This window comes from Narcine bancroftii, chromosome 3 (genome assembly GCF_036971445.1).
Source record: "Narcine bancroftii isolate sNarBan1 chromosome 3, sNarBan1.hap1, whole genome shotgun sequence".
NCBI classification, from domain to species: Eukaryota; Metazoa; Chordata; class Chondrichthyes; order Torpediniformes; family Narcinidae; genus Narcine; species Narcine bancroftii.
Window position 1 is genome coordinate 177,751,251 of NC_091471.1, and position 22,149 is coordinate 177,773,399.

At 41.6% G+C, this 22,149-nt stretch overlaps 1 protein-coding gene across 7 annotated transcripts in view; it reads left to right on the forward strand.

Moving 5' to 3' along the window:
- man2b2 (mannosidase, alpha, class 2B, member 2) overlaps window positions 1–22,149 on the forward strand; it is a 115,532-nt gene that overhangs the window by 79,442 nt on the left and 13,941 nt on the right. For 5 of the 7 annotated variants that reach the window (XR_011353945.1, XM_069925962.1, XM_069925963.1 and 2 more), the window contains 4 exons: window positions 2,343–2,601; window positions 4,602–4,712; window positions 7,390–7,579; window positions 20,679–20,831. Coding sequence is in view for 5 of the 7 variants with exons in the window: in XM_069925962.1 (XP_069782063.1) it covers window positions 2,343–2,601; window positions 4,602–4,712; window positions 7,390–7,579; window positions 20,679–20,831 (713 nt within the window). In the remaining 2 variants the exon portion in view is untranslated. Of the gene's footprint in view, window positions 1–2,342; window positions 2,602–4,601; window positions 4,713–7,389; window positions 7,580–14,516; window positions 14,726–20,678; window positions 20,832–22,149 lie in introns of those variants that run through there. The other 2 variants (XR_011353946.1, XM_069925966.1) reach the window with 2 other exon arrangements.

The following is a 22,149-nucleotide window of genomic DNA, read 5'->3' on the forward strand; positions in this document are numbered from 1 at the left end:
TCAGATGACTGTAAAGTTGGTTGTGCATTTGTCAGTGAATAAGGTTATCTAAGGTAACGAGGATTTAGATGAACTGGGAAAATGGATAAGGAACGGCGGATGGAATTTAACTCAGTCAAGTGTAAGGTGTTGCATGTTGGTAGGATAAACAAAGGCAGAACTTGCACTGAATAATAGGATTCTGGGGAGTGTTGTAGAACAAAGAGACTTGGGAGCATAGGTACATAGTTCCATGCAAGTGACATCACAGGTAAACTGGTGAAGAGGGCATTTGGTGTGCTTGCCTTCTTTGGTCATTCATGGAGAACAGGAGTGTGGAGGTAATGTTACAACTGTAGAAGATGGAGTATTGTCCATCTGGTCCTTCAGCAGTAGGAAAGGCTGCAGAAAAGATGTACAAGAATGTTGCCAGGACTGAATTAAAAAGAGATGGACAGTCTTGGACTTTTCTCCATGGAGCGTGGGTGGCTACGGGCAGGCCTTATGAAATCCTGAGGGGCATAGGTAAGGTAAATAGTCACTGTGTTGTTCCAAGGGTCAGGGAACCTCAAACAAATGGCCATTAGTTTAACCTGTGAGGTGAATGACCAAAAGGGCTCCTTCTTCCCACAAGTGGGTATCTAGAATGAGCAGCTGGAGAGAGTGTCATTGTCATGACAGCTAGAAAATGTTTAGAAGGATATGGGCTGAATGCAGGTAAATGTAACTATCTTGGTTGGCACAAAACAAGTTGGGCTGAAGGGCCTGTCTCCGGCCTGTAGAACTGTATGGCTGAAATAAAGCCTTTTCTCATCTTCCTATTGGGACACAGAAGGATTCGGCCATGCTCCATCTCAGCAGCTAACCCCATAGGTCTTGTTTCCTGTCCTATTTTCTCTATCAGCCCGCAAACTGTTCTCTCTCACATGTCCTTCAACTGCCCTTTATTTCTTCTGTCTGCATTTGGATAATTTGCAGGAGCCAGTGATCCATCAGCACTTCTTTTGGGGGGTGGGAGAAAACTGAAGCACCAAGGGGAAACACACACAAGGTCACAGGGAGAATGTAAACCCCACACTAGAAGATAACATTGAGCTTTGAGGCAGCAGGCCTGACTGCTGCTTGCACAGATCCAAGACCATTCATTTCCGCTGGATTCATGTGTCTATTTAGAAGCCTCTTCAATGCTACTATGGTGTCTGCCTCCACCACAAGCCCTGGCAATTTGTTCAATGCTACTATGGTGTCTGCCTCCACCACAAGCCCTGGCAATTTGTTCCAGGAACCTGCCTCTCCTCTATTTAAAAAAAATCCTTGGCCTGAACATTTCCTTTCAACTTTCCTCCCCTCACCTAAAATATGTCTTAAAACATTTAATGTTGGGGGGATAAAAAGTGAGTGCCTACCTTATTTATGTCTCATATAATTTTATGAACTATCAGGTCTCTCCTCAGCCTCTGAGACTCCAGAGAAAGCAACCCAACTTTGTCCAACTGCTCCATCTAGCTCAAACCCTTTAATACAGGCAACATCCTGGTAACTCTGTTCTGCCCCCTTTCTAAATCTCCATATCTTTCCAATAATGGGGCAACCAGACTCGCACACAATAAACAAAGATTTTTAAATCTTTTTTTTAAATTATCATAAATTTCGCATCAATAATGCTCTAGGATTAAACCATGGGTTTGCTATGGCAGTTAGACAATTGAGGACAAGGTAGCAGAATTTTAAATTTAAATTTTAGATTTAATTTAGACATGCAGCGCAGTAACAGGCCATTTCGGCCCATGAGCCCAGTGCTGCCCAATTTATATCCCAGTAACCTACAACCCTGGTAATGCTTTGAACGCTGGGTGGAAACTGGAGCCCTGGGGAAAACCCATGCATACATGGGGGGAATGTACAAACTGCTAACAGACAGTGTGGGATACAAACCCCGGTCGCAATCGCTGGCGGTGTAAAGGCGATGCATGAACCGCTACGCCAACCGTACTGTCCTTAACCTCAGAATGAGATGTGTCAGCAAATAAACAGCTCACAAAATGTGTTTTTATCATTCAGTGAAGATCAATCCAGAACTCCAAGAACAGAATGAATTGGTTTTTCTCCCCCACACATTTTGAAATTCAGCCTCATTCCATAATCCTATTCCTTGTCCTCGTTTCATGACTAAAACAAACCCTTGCTACATCGATGTGAGAAAAGCTGACTGTCACGGTTTCATGCTGTTAATTCTTGCAACTGTTCATGAATTGTCTACTATTTCGAAATTCTCATTTTGCAGCAATAATGAGTTGATGATTAAATAAAAATCTGTCCAGAATGGGATTGTTAAACACAAACTGACGTTTTGTTTCAAACAGCACGATTTCTGCCCTGGCAAATGATTATCAATATGCAATAGTTACAAGGATCTACAATGTGCCTAAAGGGTCTGACCAATCGCTGTTGTGCCGTAGAATTGAGCAGGAGTATATTGTTGGGCCACTGGACCTGAACAGGGAAGCGATTTTAAGGATGACTACAAATCTGAAGACGGATAGGACTATTTTCACTGACAGCAATGGTTACCAAATGATGAAGAGACAGTATAAGACCTACAACAACAATACCCTGGCCCGAGTAAGTGCCCTTAATTATGGGCCATTTGCATTGACTAATTCTGAATTCTTGTAACTGTTAGAAAACTCTTGTAGAATTCTGTCTGGATTTTGTTCATTATTTTCAAGTTCAATTTTATTTATCATTTGATTGTGCAAGTGCCAAGTGACGTAACAGCATTCTCCGGTCCTTGGTGCAACACACTGCAAACACATATACAGAAATAACATATATAGACAAATGATACATATGCACGGTACTTGAATGCAAATATTAAAAAAAAAAAAATTGTTGTCAAAAAAATAGGAGGAGTTCATTCAGTCATTCAGCAGATCAGATGCCTGTGGGAAGAAACTGTTTTTCAGCCTGCTGGTTCTGGCTCTGATACTCTTGTATCTCTTTCCTGTCGGGACTAGCTCAAAGATGCTGCTGCTTATGGGGTGATAGTGGTCATCTCTGATTTTGTGAGCCCTCTTTAGACAACAATCCCATAACATAACATAACAATTACAGCATGGAAACAGGCCATTAGGCCCTTCTAGTCTGCACCGAACCAAACACCCCTTTCTAGTCCCACCTCCCTGAACAATGCCCATAACCCTCCATCTTCTTCTCATCCATATACCTGTCCAACCTTTTCTTAAAAAATACAAAATAATCCCAGTAAATCCCATTGACTGGTGTTGGGGGTGGGGGAGAAAATTATTAACATTTTTATGACAAAATTATTAAAATTTACACAACTATTGGTGTAAGATTTGTATTGTTTTTTTTCCTACCATTGTAATTCTACAAACATTATCAGTTCATTTCTATTTGTAAATGCTAATAATGCCCCTCAGCCTTTCCATGTATCAGGTCTACCTTCAAAAGCAGATGTGTAGGACAAGAAAAGGCCATTGGGAATAATGGCACTTTATCTCTATAATGTCTGAAAACTTAACATTTCTTCTTCAACTGATCTCATTTTAAGACTAGTCATCATTCTAACAGTATTGGTTTACTGGTTTCCTGTAGCTTCCCTCCCCCACACTGTTGCATCCCACTGTGGAGTATGTGGCTGCGAAGTAATGCCATTGGCACCTGAGAGTTGGGAGGTGGGGTGGGGTGTTAATTCAAAGATACATTGGGTTGGCTTGCGCTCTTGTCAGCCAGTGATTCTGTAGATAACTTAAGGCTGATGAACTGGTCAGTTTGTCCCTGAAGTCTTCGTCTGCACATTGCAATGCAGAAATCAGAAACCAGTTGGAAGTCAGATGCTGATACATCTGACATTCCACTCAACAATGTACTGAGCTGAGGGGCCAGATGCACTTCACATCTGGCCCTTCAACACGACACCAGGTAGTTTATGAAATAACAGTTCATGGGATCAGTCACCAAATTTAAAAGGTAAATGTAGTCTGTGTGTTTTTTATTTTAATCAATTTCAAATGTTTTCTCAATTTTGAGCTCATGAATCATCGAGTAAATTATGCCTTAATACAATATTTACATAATGGCAAAAGGCCCATCCAGAACAAGGCAAAATCTCAGGATCTGCCATCTGAGGACTAGTTGCTGCTCATGGACCAGTGCATATTGTGAATGACCATGGCAGCCAGCACTCAATGATGATTGGACCTCCAGTGCCCCAAGAATAATATGGAGCTCTGATAGAGTGTTAGGGGTGAGCTGAGATGGTCAGTTCAACCACAATCCACCCTTTTTATTTTAGAAGCAAAATAAATACTGTAGATTCTAGAAAGCAGAGATTAAGACTAAAACAGAATTTGAAACATTAAACTGTTTTTGTCTTCACACCTGCTGCCTGACCTGCTGAGTATTTTCCTGCACTTTCATCACCTCGGCTTTGTATTTTGATCTAATGTGTGGATTTTGCATGCGATGAGAAACTGTGAAATCTGAAAAGCTATTCAGAGATGAGGAGTTTTACAAACTTTTAACATTAATATTTACATTTTTCCTCTGGAACATTGCAAGTGGACTATTGTAATAAGAGTTCTGCTTGGGCTTTTCAGAACTACTACCCTCTTCTAAGGACCGCTTATATTGAGGACAAGAATGCAAGGCTCATTATGTTGTCAGAGAGAGCGCATGGTATTTCTTGTCAAGCTGATGGGCAAATGGAGGTGTGTAAATTTAAAGCAGTTTTTATTTTACTATTTCCTGTTTTTTAAGCAACCTAATAATTCATCACTTAAAAAAACCTAATCTGGCATTAAATATCCTGTGAAGCGAATATTATTCCATTGTCACATTGATTTAAAACATCAACCAGCTGAAATGAGCTGAAACAATTCAGAGATATCTCTTAATCTTGTTGGAATGCTTTCATCTGCATGAGATATTGGATATTGCACCCTAGGACATAAATATCTGAATAGTCCATTGCAAAATCTTCATGATATATGACGATGACTGTAATTATATCGGCTAAACAATTGAATTCTTTGCTAGAACATCTAGTGTAACACAAACCTCCCCTCATTACATTAATCTTGGACTGCGACATCACAAAAAGGACCACTGACACTTTTTTTCTTGCACCCTGGTAACTGAATATTTATTGTCCATCTGTACTTATTTATTTATTATCTCTTTAATTTTATCTTCTATATTGTAGTTGGTTTTTGTTCTTTATGAAGTACCTGTTCAGCTGCAGCAAATAAGAATTTCAATCACTTTCCTTTTTATTAATGTACAGCAATAGGATTTAGCAGGAGTTGAAAAATCAGACTGAATTTGGAGGGACCTGAAACTCGTAATGTTAATTAATTGGCATTTAGTTCTTCATCTTGTTAAAATTATTATGGCATGATGCCAGGCCACAGCAAACTGAAAACTTAAAATCATGAAGCGTGCTGGGGGTTTGAAGCCACTCAGTATTCAACAGATAATCTGGCTGCTTTTAATGTAAATAGATTTTTAAAAAAATAAAGTTTTATGAAATCTTGTATGAAATGGTAATAATCTCATTAGAAATGTGCTTTGGATAGATTTTAGCACTGAAGTCTAACCAAGGCTATGAGGGTGGTAATCATCAAATAGTTTTCTTTCTTTTTTTAATGAAGAACAAGTAGACCAAAAACATGGTTGCAGTTACTGTATATAAAACAAAGGTTTACATTTCAGGAGTGATAAGTGGATTGTGGTCTTATTATTATCCCAGGTAGGTTGAGTAGTGCAGTAGGGAGCTTTTAAACCCATGTAACTGAAGGTACATCACAGTCACAAGAGGACTTGATAACTCAGTTGAAATAAACCAAGAATGCTGAGTTGAGAATATAGTTTTATGAAGAAGAAAACAAAAATTTAACTGTAATTTGCCACACAAAAGAAAACAATGCATGTGTAAACTATAAACAATTGCCTTAAAAGCTAGCAAGCAATGCGAAAGGTGATTTTAAAAAAAAAAGAACTTTTATTGTCAAATTAAAAAATATTTCCACAGGACAAGTTTTTCAGGGATGAAGGGTAACACGGTTAGTGTAGTGGTTTCAGCGGTACAGTGCCTTTTACAGCACCAGCGACTGGGGTTCAAACCTGGCATTGCCTGTGAGGAGTTTGTATATTCTCCTTGTGTCTGCATGGGTTTCCTCTGGGTGCTCCAGTTTCCTTCCAGTCTCCAGAAGACATATGGGGTTGGTAGGTTAGTTGGTCATATGGGTGTAATTGGGTGACACGTACTTATGGGCCAGAAAGGCCTGTTTACATGCTGTATCTCTAAAAGTAAAAGAGATTCATTATGATGGTGATATTAAACTTTCCAAATGATGGAGAATTTGGTGTAGATGTCCCTGGAAGGAGGATGTAGATCAATGGTTAGAGATTATCAGAGGAAAGCAACATATGAATGTGTAGAACTAGAGGTGGTACGATCACAAAGTCCTTAAGGAACCCATGAACATTGAAAGGTCCAAGTAGAAGCAGCTGGGATCAGACCACAAATCTTAGTTTCATCCTTTGTGTATAAACTGTTCTGAAACTGAATAATACCCACTTTGTGCTAGCAAACACTTAAGGAGTAATTGGATAATGATAGTTAAGTTATTCAAAAGTCAAGACCATAATTTAAAACTCTTGAGCTTTTGCATTTATGTAGATGCAAGAGTAGAGATTTATTAAAGACAAATTGTATTTCTCAAAATTTAGTAGTTTTGGAACCTTCCACAAGTTTGCACTTTATAACAAGTGGACCTCTTGTCACATCAGTAACTTGTATTTAGCTGATTAAAATTTGCAACTAACATTGATCAAAAAGGATATTGTCAAAGAACCTTTCATATTTGTAAAGACAAAAAATGGTGGTTTGTTTAGAAAGCACTGGTTACTTTCCTACAAACCATGTTGTGATCTTTGGACATGTTTCAAAGTTAAAAATGTGGAAGATAAAATAATCCTCCACTTCATTTTTTTCTTGTTCACCATTTTGCTTTTTTTACGGTTGATGTAGAGGTAAGCGCAATGCATTTTCAGCGCCAGCAATCTGGACTGGGGTTCAAATCCTGTGTAAGGAGTTTGTACATTCTCCCCGTGTCTGTGTGGATTTTCTCCAGGGGCTCCGGTTTCCTCCCACCATTCAAAACATACCAAAGGTGTAGTTTAACGGGGTGTAAATTAAGCAGCATGGACTTGTGGGCCAAAATGGCCTGTATATCTAAATGAGTAACATTTATAAAAAAAAGCCTTCCAAAGAACTTACTGACAATAAAAGCAAACCACCAGTTATGTTGTGATTTCTATCAGAATATGTCTTTGAACTCTTAAATTTGTAATCTTGAGAATTTGCTATTCACACACTTGCAGGTGATGCTTCATCGAAGATTATGGAACAACAAGGAATGGAATTTGGCCTACAACCTTACATTGAATGACACCTCTATTGTACGTCCACTTTTCTGGTTAATGTTGGGTTCAAAATCCACAACTTCTTCCTTGCATCAAAGTGGAATGGCTCTTGAGTTCAGACCTGTTGTTGTATTTGGGTCTGCCTCAGGTATGTGCAATTGAGTCATAGGAACATAGGAACATAGGAAGTAGGAACAGGAGTAGGCCAAAAATGGCCCATCGAGCCTGCTCCGCCATTCAATACAATCATGGCTGATCTAATTTATGACCTCACTCCACCTACCTGCCTTCTCCCCATATCCCCTAATTCCTCTATCGTGTAAAAAATTTACCTAACCGAATTTTAAATATGTTTAATGAAGCAGCCTCAACCACTTCCCTGGTTAGAGAATTCCAAACATTCACTACTCTCTGGGAAAAACTATTTTTCCTCATCTCTGTCCTAAATCTACTCCCCCGAATCTTGAGACTGTGTCCTCTCGTTTTAGTTTCCCCGGCCAGCTCAAAAAACCTTCCTACATCTATCCTATTCATACCCTTCATAATCCTATATGTTTCTATAAGATCTCCTCTCATTCTTCTGAACTCGAGCGAATACAATCCTCGATGATTTAATCTTTCATCATAAGTCAACCCCTTCATCCCAGGGATCAACCTAGTAAACCTCCTCTGGACCGTCTCCAAAGCCAGTATATCCTTCCTCAAATATGGAGACCAGAACTGGACACAGTATTCCAGGTGCGGTCTCACCAGTACCTTATACAGTTGGAACATTACCTCCCTACTCCTGAATTCAATTCCTCTAGCGATAAAGGCCAACATTCCATTTGCCTTCTTAATAACCTACTGCATCTGCAACCTAACTTTTTGCGATTCATGCATAAGCACTCCCAAGTCCCTCTGCACAACAGCATGCTGTAGTTTTTCACCCTTTAAATAATATTCAGCTCTTTTATTTTTCTTGCCAAAGTGGATAACTTCACACTTACTAACATTGTACTCCATCTGCCAGACCTTTGCCCACTCATCCAGCTTAACTATATCCCTCTGCAAACTCTCCACATCCTCATTACAATTTGCTCTTCCACTCAATTTGGTGTCATCCGCAAACTTGGCTACACCACATTTTGTCCCCTCCTCCAAGTCATCAATGTAAATGATGATCAGTTGTGGGCCTAACACTGACCCCTGCAGCACCCCACTTACCAGTCTCTGCCAACCTGAAAAACTCCCATTTATCCCGACTCTCTGCCTCCTGTCAGACAACCAATTTTCAATCCAGGCCAATAGACTTCCCCGGACTCCACTTTCCTGTAACTTACTGATAAGTCTCTTGCGCGGCACCTTATCAAACGGTTTCTGGAAATCCAAATATACAACATCAACCTGTTCCCCTCTATCCACCGCACCCATTGTATCCTCAAAGAATCCTAACAAGTTTGTCAAACAAGATCTTCCCTTTCTAAAACCATGCTGCGTCTGCCTGATTGATCCCTTACGTTCCAAAGGTTTCGCTATTTCATCATTAATGATGGCTTCAAGCATTTTTCCAACTACAAACGTCAAGCTAATTGGCCGATAATTTCCAGTCTTCTGCCTACATCCCTTCTTAAAAAGTGGCGTGGCATTTTCTGTCTTCCAGTCTGCCGGGACCTGCCCAAAATCCAAGGAATTTTGGTATATGACCACCAATGCATCAACTATAACTTCTGCCATTTCCTTCAGAACCCTTGGATGCATATCATCAGGACCAGATGATTTGTCTGGCTTTAGTCCCATTAGTTTCTCCATCACTACTTCCTTTGTAACAACTATTTTATCAAGGCCTTCCCCAACATTCGCATCCTTAACTCCGCACTTGGGCATGCTGGACGTGTCTTCCACCGTGAAGACTGACACAAAATATTTGTTTAATGCCTCGGCCATTTCCTCATTTTTTGCCTCCAGTTTTCCTTTCTCATCCTCCAAGGGTCCTATGTTAACTCTGGCCACTCTCTTCCATTTTATATATTTATAAAATTTTTAGTTTTAGATCTAACTATTTCCCCTTCCATGTGAATGAGAAATTCAATCATACTATGATCGCTATTTCCCAGATGGTCTCTGACTATTACATCATTTACTCTACCTATCTCATTGCACAACACTAGATCCAGGAGAGCATTTTCTCTTGTGGGTTCCTTAACATGCTGCTCAAGAAAGTTATCGCGGATGCATTCTATGAAGTCCTCTTCTAGACTCCCACGACCAACTTGATTTTCCCAATCATGTGGAAGTTAAAGTCCCCCATGACTACTGCCTTATCATTATTACATGCCTCACTTATTTTTACATGATAGAGGAATTAGGGGATATGGGGAGTCCGTACACAAATACACTATAGGCTATTTTGTAAAGAGGGGTCTTTGAAGTCAATTGATGAGGATAATTAGTTGTTGGTGCTTGGCCTCTGAATGAGTTTGTAGTGGCCCTGGTTCAAGAGTATTGTAGTCTGAATATTTTGACTCCAACGAGAGATTGGTTGAAGGTGAGCTAAAGCACTGTGATGTGAAAAATTGAGAAAAACATCGTGCCAACAACTGAGACTTGCCTGATACCAGTATGCACTGAAATTGGGCCTCGTCAGAACCCATTGGTTAAGATCATGGCTTGCATACCATCCTGAAGCAAACTTCTATGGGCAGCCAAATTCAAGAAGGGTGCTCCATAGTATCTCCTGCCTGATGGAGTTCAAGGCTTTAATATTGTTGGAAAAGGTCTTTTTTTTTCCTGAATGGGTGAGACAGTGGAGGATTCCAGCACTAATCTTCACTGCTGCAGACATCATGAAGGTGTTTTTGTAGTAAATGCTGTTTGATTTGTCTCTTGTATTGAAGATGTTCTGGTATTAGAGCCTCTGATGTACACTTCTAAATGTGGGCAGCAAGATTGTGGCTGAAGTTCCTCACTGCTATTTTACAACATCAACAGAGATATGATCTGCTCCCAAGCCCTCTGAATCAGAATTTAATTTTGTCAACGTGTCATGAAATTCCCTCTTTTTTATTTCCATTATGTAAGCATGTGAGGGGACAAATCTCCTCCACCAATATGATCCTGCTGTGTGATACCATTCCTCAAAAAATATGACTCCACAATAAGACCCTGGAAGTATGGATTTTGGGAGTCACTTTGCAGCAATAGGCAGACAATAATCAATAAGGTGGCAAAAGCATTAAGGTTAGTATGTTGCAGCAACTTAATCACATGCACTGCTTCAAAGATGGATACTTCAGGACTGGCTGTCATCCTGTGAATCAGACATGAAAATGTACTGGTTTTCATTATTTCAGTCAATGGATCAGTCCCAGACAACCACACTTGCAGGAAGTGCACTTTGCTTCGCCTCCCTACAGACTGAGTTCGGCAACTGAAGCTGGAACTGGATGAACTGCGGGTTATTCAGGAGGCCGAGGCAGTCACAGAGGGGAATTACAGAGAGATAGTCACCCCAAATAGGCAGGATGCTGAAACATGGGTGACTGTCAGGGGAGGTAAAAGGAAGGGACCAGTAATGCAGAGTACCCCTGTGGACGTTCCTACCACCAATATGTATGCTATTTTGGATACTGCTGGTGGGGACAATCTACCAGGGACAAGTCAAGGTGTCAAGTCTCTGGCTCAGAAGGGAAGGGCTGAGAAGAGGAGGGCTCTTTGGTTAGGAGGGCAGACAGGAAGTTTGCTGGAATCCAAAGAGATTCCAAGATGGTATGTTGCCTCCCAGGTGCCAGGGTCAGGGATGTCTCAAATTGTCTCAGCAGCATTCTGGAAAGGGAAGGAGAGCAGCCAGATGTTATGGTCCACATGGGAACCAATGACATAAATAGAGGTAGAGATGAGGCCCTCAAGAGGGAATATAGGAAGTTAGGTAGAAAGTTAAAAGATAGGACCTCGAGGGTGGTAATCTCTGGATTGGTGCCTGTGCCACACACTAGATGGTACAAATAGGAAGTTATGGCAGATGAATGTGTGGAGTTGGTGTAGGGGGCAGGGCTTCAGATTTCTAGATCATTGGGATTGCTTCTGGGAAAGGTCAGACCTCTATAAAAAGGATGGGCTGCACCTAAATTGGAAAGAGAGCTATATCCTGGCAGGAGGGTTTACAAGAAGGTTGTGGAAGGTTTAAACTAGCTTTGCAGGGGGGAGGGAAATCAAAATGAGAGCAAAGAGAATAGGAAAGCAGCGAGACAGGAAGTTGCAACATAGGAAGGAATTAATAGTAAAGAGGTGGTCACTAACGACATAAAACAAAGGCAGGTGAGCAGACAGGAGAGATGTTCAACAGGAATACAGCACAAACAACATCGATAATGGGCTTACGGGCACTACTTAAATGCATGTAGCTTCAGAAACAAAGTAGATGACTTGGTTGCTCAGATTCAACTAAAAAGGTATGACATTGTGAACATTACTGAAATATGGCTCAATGAGGCGTGCGATTGGGAGCTCAATATCTGATGATACACAGTCTATCGGAAAGATAGGCAGGAGAGTAGAGGTGGAGGGGTAGCTCTGATGATAAGTAATGACATTAAATCAATAGAAAGAGGAGACATAGGGTCTAAAGAGGTAGAATCAGTCTGGGTTGAGTTAAGAAATGACAAGATTATATTAGCAAACACCAGCTAGGAAGTGGACTATGAGATATAAAGGGCATGTTGCAAAGATAATATCAAAATAAATATAAGAGATTTCAACATGACAGGGGATTGGGAAGGACTGGAATTTACTGGATCGCAGTAGAGTGAGTTTGTAGAAAACCTAAGTGATGGATTTTTTGAACAGCTTGTTGAGAAGACAACCAGGGGATCTGCAGTTCTTGACTGATCATGTGCAATGAAACTGAGATCGTAAGAGAGTTTAAGGTCTGAGAACCTCTCGGAAGCAGTGACCATTAACATGGTTGAATTCATGTTCAAATTTGAAAAGGAAAAAATGTTATCAATGTATCAATTTTTCAGAGGAATAATGGAAATTATGGTAAGTATGGGAGGAAAGAACTGGCTCAGGTCGACTGGAAAAGCAAACTAGTCGGAGGAACAGAGGAGGATGGAAGACATTTTTGCAAATAATAAAAGGCATGCAGGATAGATATATTCCTAGGAAAGGGAAATTAGTCAAAGGAAAGATGGTACCAATGTGGCTAACAAAAGAAGTGAAGGCCAAGATAAAAGCAAAGGTGAGGACACACATACAATGAAGCTAAAACTAGTGGGAAATCAGAGCACTGGGATTCCTTTAAAAAATCTTTAGAAAGAGATAAAGAAAGTCATAAGGAAAGAAAAAATGAGTTGTGAAAGGAGATTGGCAAACAATATTAAAAAATACGAAGAGATTTTTAAATATATAAAAAAATAAAAGGAAGACGCGTGTTGACATAGGACCGTTAGAAAACGATGCTGGGGAAATTATAATGGGTTACAAAGATATGGCAGGAGAAGTAAATCCAATATTTTACGTCAGTATTCACTGTGGAAGACATTAGTAAATATCTCTGACAGACAGGCTTCAGGGAGTAGAGTTGGTACAGTTAAGATTACTAGAGAAATTGTGCTAGGTAAATTGAATGGATTAAAGATAGATAAATCTCCTGGACCGGACGAGGTACACCCGCGGGTTTTGAAAGAGGTGGCTTTGGAGATTGTAGATCCATTGGTGACAATCTTCCAGAAATCAATAGTAATTAAGGGATCCCATTCAGGATGGCTGCCTATAACAAGCGGTGTTCCACAGGGGTCCGTCTTGGGGCCGCTGCTGTTTCCAATTTATTGTAATGATTTGGATTGTAGAATGAATAGTTTTATGGCCAGATTTGCAGATGATACTAAGATAGGTGGCGGAGCAGGAACTGTTGAAGACTCTGTAAAGTTGCAGAGGGATATAGACAGATTGGGAGACTGGGCAAAACTATGGCAGATGAAGTACAATGTTGAGAAGTGTTCGGTTCTACATTTTGGCAGTGGAAATAAACAGGCAGAGAACTATCTGGATAGGGAAAAATCCAATGCTTGGAGGTGCAAAGAGACCTGGGCATCCTCATGCAGAGTAATCTAAAAGTTAACACTCAGGTGGGATTGGTAGTGAAGAAGGTGAATGCGATGCTAGCATTCATTTTGAGAGGTATAGTGTATAAGAGTAGAGAGGTGTTAATGAGGCTCTATGGGGCACTGATGAGACCCCATTTAGAGTACTGAGTACAGGTTTGGGCCCCCTATCTTAGAAAAGATGTGATGTCATTGGAGAGAGTGCAGAGGAGATTTAGCAGAATGATTCCTGGAATGCAGGGGCTGACATATGAGGAGCATTTGGCAGCTCTTGGATTGTATTTGTTGGAGTATCGAAGAATGAGGGGGGATCTCATAGAGACATTTCGAATATTGAAAGGTTTTGACAGAGTGGATGCAGATAAGATGTTTCCCTTGATGGGCAAGTCAAGGACAAGGGGTCATGGTCTTATAATTAGAAATGATTCAATGAAAACAGAGAGGAGGAAGAACATCTTTAGACAGAGGGTCGTGGATCTGTGGAACACACTGCTGCACAAACAGTGGAGGCCAGATCACTGGGAGTGTTTAAACAGGAAATGGCTAAGTATCTCATTAGTACGAATACCAAGGAATATGGGGAAAAGGCTGGTAATTGCAACTAGGTGTGAGCATAGTTCATCTTAGTGTAGTGTCACGGAACAGACTTGATGGGCCTGGTGGTCTGCTTCTGTTCCTTTATCTTATGATAACCTCATACTTGTTAGCAGCAAGTATGGAAGTTAAAAAGGATGTATCATGCATGCACCACACATGGTAGAATGCACCTTCTGCCCAACATTTACCATACCCATCAAGAAGGATGGTCCTTTGAATAGAAATAAAGGACAAGAAATATGTATATCAGATGGCCATAGCACCTGGATGCCAATGGTTGTTCAAGTCATGGGATCCATCACTGTGAACTAAGACAATTGTGTCTATAACTGATTTGATCAGACATGTCCTGTAGCTTGGAGGATTGACTGACATTGGAACTAACCATAATTGTATGGATTGCAGGAAATGATGAAGGGAACTTCAGCCAAGTAGAGGTTGAGATACTGGCAGTTTTGGTTGCTCTCTGGAGAAGAGTGAAACATTAAAATCTGCAGACGCTGCGATTGTAGTAGAAATACATCGAAATACTGGAGGAATTCAGCCGGACTTTCAGCATCCATAAGAGGCAAAGATATATTGTGACATTTTGGGCCTGAGCCCTTCTTCATGGAATAGGCATAATGAGCAAAAAACAAGAAATCTCAGAATACAGACAATACCGGCTGGGGGAGGAATCCAGACCAACAAAAGGTGTGAATTGGATATGATAAGGGAGAGGTGAGAATTGGTTCTGTCTGTGGGAAAGGAGACAGGGAAAAGGGAGAGACAGAACTGGTGAAGGCACCGGGAAAAGAAGTAAGGGGGGGGATTTTAATGAAAGCCAGAGAAGTCGGTACTGTGGAACCCCATTATAACCTGATGGTTTGGGTCCAGAAAATAGGATCGCAAAGAAAGTGGGGTTGTGCTAAATTGGGGTCACAGAAACAGCGTTTTAAAAAAAAATGAAGAACACATGTACAATACCTATATTTGCAATCATCTCTTTTATTTCTTACAATCATCATTTTATTTCTTAAAAAAGCAATCGAGTGTTCGCTGCCTGAACGCAGCAGGTCGTTGGTGGCGAGCGAAATCCAGAAAGCTTCTGAGTTGGATGTGGGCCACATCCTGGGTCTCCAGCCAACATGGTGAACCGCAGTCAATAACTCATGAGACAGGAGTTATGCAAATAACATAGGCTTTTATTAGCAAAACGTGGCAGTGTTGACCATCTACGAGGCTAGTCCCAATCTGAGCTGGGTGCAGTGCACAGTAACACTTATGTGCAATCAAGTGGGCTACTTCCCGCTAGTCAGCCTATAGCGTCGATCCTCTAAACCAGGGGTGTCAAACTCAAATTCACGGAGGGCCAAAATTAAAAACTTGGACTAAGTCGAGGGCCGAACTAAATATTTATTGAAAATTTTCAACAACATCTGCATGTTTTCTCTTCTTTCAACTTGTGTAATGTTAAACTTTTTCTTATTAAAATAAATGTTTAATAATAGTTTTGGATAAACTCTTTCCAGAAGCATTAACAAATGAGAAATAAAATATTCAATAAATAATATTTCTCTATAGAGGATTTGTCAAATGTGGCTAGTGTGCTGTCGAATAGTAAAATCCAGGGGCTATTGAGAATGTGGGAGAATAACATGATTCCTGAAACAATCAAATGGGTGACTGATTGTGGGCATGAACTCTAGCAGGGTTATTTGCCATGCCCTTTTTCCATTGGTACAGATATCCTTTGATTTACACACTTTTCAAGTTTGATGCCTAATGAGCTTGTATCCAGGTGCAGGACCATTTTTAACCAGGAATATATTGATCACTGTGACATGAAACTATTGGAATATCGTTTTATCGTGAGATTCAAGTTCATAATCCTTACTCAGGCCTGTGTGCGGAAGGGCGGGGTTTGCGGGCGATCGGGTTGGACAACGACAGTGCGGGGGCATCGGCTCTCGCTGCAGGGCGGCATCTCGGCGGATCAGCGGCCCCGTCATCGTGAGTCGCGGGTCGGCCTGCGGCAGGGAGGGGGAGTGGGCAACGGTCCTGGCGAGGTCAGGCCCGAGGCCTCCGGTTCCAGGTGCTGGGAAGCGGCCTTGGCTTCCCCTGACACCGGCCAGGCCCCAAAACCAGAGTCCACGGTGAGACCCTGCAACGTAAACAGAGGAGGTGGGGGTGATTAGCGGGCTGACGCCAATGCATTCTGGGATTTGTTGTATTACTGTGCATGCGCTATACTGGCGCGGCGGCCAGCGGGCCACCTCTAATACATTTTTGAAATGATCTTGCGGGCCAAATATAATTATATCGCAGGCCAAATTTGGCCCGCGGGCCAGAGTTTGACATGTGTGCTCTAAACCATCTAGCAACGAGCAACTACAAACAACTACATTCTACATACAAGCATGCAATACCAAGAATCACCACAGTGGGCTGGCCTCGATGTACTCAATGGCTTCAGACACTTTCGGGGGTGGGGGCTCCTCATTGTCATCCACCTGTGGTTCGGGAACCGGTACTATAGCAACGTTATGGAAGATCTCGGAGTCCGTATGTCGGGCGTTCATCATTGGCAGAGAACCACTGGTGAAAATCCTCTCTGCGCCTCATTCACTTCTTCATCTGCGAAGCCTTGGAATTCTTGCTCATCTTCTTCGTCTTCCTTGGTGGATTGTCCTAATGAAAAGGCTGGACCCCAGACTCTTCTCCCAGCATTTTTCCACACACATCCAGCCCTTCCCACCTAAGTGGCAAACTTCTTTAACAGTCATGATTTTCAGGTAGTCTTCCAGTGTTGTTGATTCGTCTACAATTCTACAAATGAATTCACGCCTGTATTTCTGCTTGAACACGGAGATGATCCGCTGATTGAAGGGCTGGATCTTGGATGTAGTATTCTTTGGGAAGTAAGAAACTCGGATCTTTCTGTGGCAGCTTAATTGGTTGGCAGCTGGTGGTTGTGGGGGGGGACAGTTGTCAAGCAAAAGAAGAGCTTTGAGTTCTAGCTTTTGCTTATGCCTTTGAGCGTGGACAGTAGGGACAAAAGCTATGTAAAACCAGTCCTCAAAGATGACAAACATTGCTGCTATGCGTGTACTCGAATGATAAAGACTTCATGTTGACATGGTGGAAACAGCAGAGCGAGTGAAATTTTCCAATCATGAGCAATTTTAACTTGTGTTCCAGTCTTGTGAACACAAAACAACAAAGTCACGTGATCTTTGCATTGTTTGAATCCCTCACATCAATGGGCATCATCTTTGCTGGATAGCGTGCAGTCTGGGATCATTTTGTAGCAGAGGCCTGTTTTGTCACAGTTGTATGCTTGTTTTTTGACGCAGCCACCTTCTTCTAAGAGAGTTTTTAGTTCTGCCAGGTATTTGCCGACAGTGGCACTGTCGGCTGAGTGAATTTCTCCAGACACTAACACTTGAGAAATCCTGGGATGGCGTTTAAACCAGTCAAGCCATCCATTACTAGCTTTCAACTGTGAGGTTTCTCCGTTGATCAGCTGGTCAAACTTTTCTGCTTGAGCTTTGAGAATAGGCTTGGAAATAGGTTTCTGAGCATGCTTGAACGAACCACTCATACAGGGAATCATCGACTTCATGCATTTTTGGCTGTCTTCATGCATTTGGCCTTTAGTCCTGCCTCTTCCTAAACTTTCCAAAGTGACGCGCTTAACTTATCTTCCTGAGATTTCAAGCCACGAAGTGTTGATTCAGGTATGCAGAGGTCACGTGCAACTTGATCACGTCAAGTGTGTGAAAAAGATTTTCGTCTTCTCATGGTGTGTCCCATTCTGATGTGAAAACAATTTCAATTCCGGAAAGAGGAAAAAAAGGGGTCCACTGGCTGATCACATTATATCCAGGTTCGTGTTAAATCAGGTCACGTTATATCAGGGTTCTGCTGTATTTAAGGCATCCGGTTGGAGGTGTTGTTCCTTTAATTTATGGGTGGTCTCAGTCTAGCAGTAAATGAGACCATGGACAGATATTTCAGCAAGGGAATGGGATTGAGAATTGAAATGGGTGGTCGCTGGGAGATCCCCACCTCTGTGCTGGACAGAGCCGAGGTGCTCAACAAAACAATCTCCCAGTTTGCACTCAGTCTCCAATGTAGAGTGGACCACAATAGGAGCACGGAATGCAGTAGATTAGCCCTTCAGATTCACAAGTGAAATGCTGCTTCACTTGGAAAGACTGTTTGGGGCCTCAAATGGTGGTGGAGGGAGGAGGTGTGGGTGCAAGTGGAGCATCTCCTGCAGTCACAGAGGTAGGTACCAAGGGGATGATTGGTGGGGAGAGAGGAGTGGACAAGGGAGTCATGCAGGGAGAGGTCCCTGCAGAAGGTGGAGAAGGGAAGAAAGGGATTATCTATCTCATGGTGGAATTGTGTATTAGGTGGCGGAGGAGCATTTGTTGGATGCGGAAGCTGGTGGGGTAGTGGGTAAGGACAAGAGGAATCTTGTCCTTTTTGCTCGTGGGAGTTTTTGTGGGTGAGGGCCAGGTTGATGGTGGTAGAGTAAAGCCACATTGTTTGAAGGAGGACATCTTTGATGATCTGGCAGGGAAGTCTTCAATCTGGGTGCAGATGCAACAGAGAAGAGGAATTGAGAAAATGGAATGGAATCCTTCCAGGGGACAGGGTGGGAAGACGTGTAGTTGAAGAAACTGTGGGAGTTAGTGGGTTTGTAGAAGGTGTCTGTCGAGTTTTTTTACTCTCAAGATGAAGACAGAGAGATCAAGGAAAATGGATCAAATAAATTAGTGGAGGAAGAGTTGACGTGTCTTGTCTGTGTAAGCTTGTAGCATGGATTGTTTCACTTAGCCAACAAAAAGGCAGGTATAGCTGGGGCCCATGCGGGTAATCATGGCTATTCCTTTGACCTGGCGAAAGGGGAATGAGTCAAAGGAGGAATTATTGAGGGTGAGGACAAGTTCTGCCAGCCAGGAGGTCAATGTTCCCTCTAATTTTTAGTAGTCAGTGTGCAAAAAAAATCTTATGTTGTGCAATTTATTTTTTCCCGTGACAAAAGTATGTGCACATTGAATGTTATTGAAAAGGTTAAAAGTGGAACAGGAAAGGTGAGGTGGCATAAATTAGTGATGTGCAAATGTAGTATTTGAAAAACTGACTAAGTAGTTAACAGAAACTTTTAGCTCAGAGATAATTTTTAATAAGTATAATTATTAATTACTACATTATTTAGGTAACTAGCCTTTTGAGCACACCTTAATGTCCTTTGTGTGATGGTTGCAAAACGAATATATGCGCACAGCTTAGGGAATGGTGGCGGCGGCGATTGTCGAGAAAGAAACAAAGGGCTTTGAGGCTTTCGGTATGAAGATGGCAGCTGTTGAAGTGAAGTGTCCTCAATGTAGGTGGGGAAGGAGTGGAGAAAACCATCAAGGTGATCAGAGACCAGTTCAGATGGTGCGTGATACAGTGGTTTGAAGGGTTTTGGTGGGGTCCTATCGGAGGGGCATACTGCGCCCCATTGGCTGCTGTGACCAATGACTCGAAGCCAAGTGCAGGGGTCAGTTAAAGTGATTCACCTTGGCCAATTGGGTGAAGGTCAGGGCTGACTCTGGACAGGCTGCCTGGACTGCAACACCTGGTGATCGAGGTGGGCCAATTGCAAGGGTCACCTTGATGGCTTGAGGTGAGTCTTTGACCTTGATTGGCAGGTAGTGTGTTCTCTGAACAGTAGTACAGCAGCGGGACTAGGTGGTGGATGCTGCCTCTCCATTACACCCCACCACTTCCTCCCCAAGCTGGCTCCCTTTTCCCTGTTTCCTTTTGCACAGACGTAATCAATTCTCCCCTTTTATCATATTCATTAAAATCTTTCTTAATTCCTCCCCCAGCTGGCACTGTCTGTGTTCTGAGATGTCCTATTTTTTGCTCTTTCTGCATCTTCCTTGAAGAAGGGCTCAGGCCTGAAATGTCAGTGATATATCTTTGTCTTCTATGGGCGCTGAAATACCAGCTGAGTTCCTCCAGCATTTCGCTGTGTTTTTAATCTAGAGGAGGTTAGGTTGCGTATTTTGAAGTGTATTTGGGAGTTAGGACATGGGGAAAGTTCTGAATGGTTAGGAGTGGGACATTAGATAAGGATCAAAATAATTCTCATTTGGAAGCATTGAGTCAAGTTTCCAGAATGAAACTAAAACACGCAGAGAAGGTTGTTTCTGCCCTTCCATTCAGAAACATTAGAGCTTTCAATTGTGTCAAACTGATAAAAATCAGTATAATGAAGTGTAATTTCCAGGTTATATTAAAAGCAACTTGAGGCATAGATTCAACTGTTGGGAATTTTTTGATAAATGTAGGTAGTCCTGATTTTGAAACCAAAGTATTGGGATGACAAAATGGTTTGTGGCATTTTTATGTTTCTCCTGCACTAAATCACACAACCAGTGGTCAGGTAAAAGGGTTTCTTGTTTGGGTACAAGGCAGCTTGTGATTTTTTTCTCTCTCTCTTGATCTTTTTAAATTAGTCATCAAGAATTGCAAAAAGAAATCTCTGGTTTCTATCATTTTGTTATTTTGTGGTGCATTGTGCAGGAAATGGGTCACAGCTCCAATCCAAGAAATCGCACAGTGCCACTGCAGCAAATTCTTTCTCTCTCCCATCAAACCTTCATCTTCTTACACTCTCTGTGCCTGGATGGCAATACAGTTCCAACCACAATGAGCACATGCAAAATATACTTCGAGGTAAGCCATATTATAAATATGCTGTCTATGAATGTGTGACTTTTGGTGAGTTGATGAGGAGTTTTGCACTTTAAATTTAGCAGCCATTAAAATGTTTTTGTCTTACCCACTCGCCCATGCCAATGAAGATATAGCATGTGATGCAGAGTAAACAGGAAGTTGCAAAAGGAAATGGGCAGATTAAGTGGATAAAACATTTAACATCATCATGCAAGATCAACTTTGCAGCTAAGATAGATAAATGGGACCCAGTGTGAAACTAGGAGTTGAGGCGCAAAGCAATTTTTATCGTAAAAAAACTGAAATACAAAGAGGTTGCAGTTCAGTTGTGTAGAGTCTTGTTCAGGTCTCACGCACAGGGTATGCAATTGAGTCCATACACAAATGCACTGTAAGTGTACATACACCAGTGATATTTATGGTGGAGATTGGGTAATAGGTCATTAATCCTGGATTGAATGTCTATGTTGACTATCATGTGGGTTCTCTGTCAAATGTTATATTCACAGAGGTTTTTAGATAAAATGATGGTTATCTATGGTACCTTTGTTTCCTTTTGATGCTTCATGACCTGCTGAATTTCTCCAGCAATGTGTATTAAGCTACGATCACTTTATCTGCAGACATTCTGGTCTAAATCAGTTAAAGTGACTGCTACTTTACTTCATCTAAGCCTTCCTCAAAAAAAGCTGAATGTTGATTTTTGGAAAGCATAACAGAAAATGTGAAGTGAGGGTGTAATAATCTAGCCCTGTCAAGGTACAAAAAGTACAACCAAACCACAAAGTACAACACACAGACAATTGAGAATTGATTAGAATCACGCTAGAGGGAATGAGCAGTAATTAGGGTTGGGTAGACAAGGTCACCTCCCTAATACTGTTGAACCTCATTCAAAGTACAAGGTTAACAAAGTACAATATTTAAGGCATTCTTGCTGCATATGAATAAGTAATCATTCCTTTGAGGGGATTGTGTGTCAAGCTGAAGTGTTGTTACAGTGATTGCTCATTTCCAAAGGCAGGAAAATGGTTATCATAGATTGGCTTTCTTAATATGTACATGAATAATTAAAATATGGATTCGTGGCAGACATGATAAACACAGTAGTTCAAAAGGGTCCTTTAAGACAATGTTAGCCTGGCTCTTGGCACATGTAAATAGCCAGCAATCTCCATATTCATTATTTTTAACAGGGTTAGTTTAGACACTGAAAAAAACCATCGGGGGGGGGGGGGGGGGGGGGGGGGGGGGGGTGGGGGCCATTGGTCATTCTGCAGGCATTTGATGTTTCCACATTCTGTTTGACAAAGCTTGT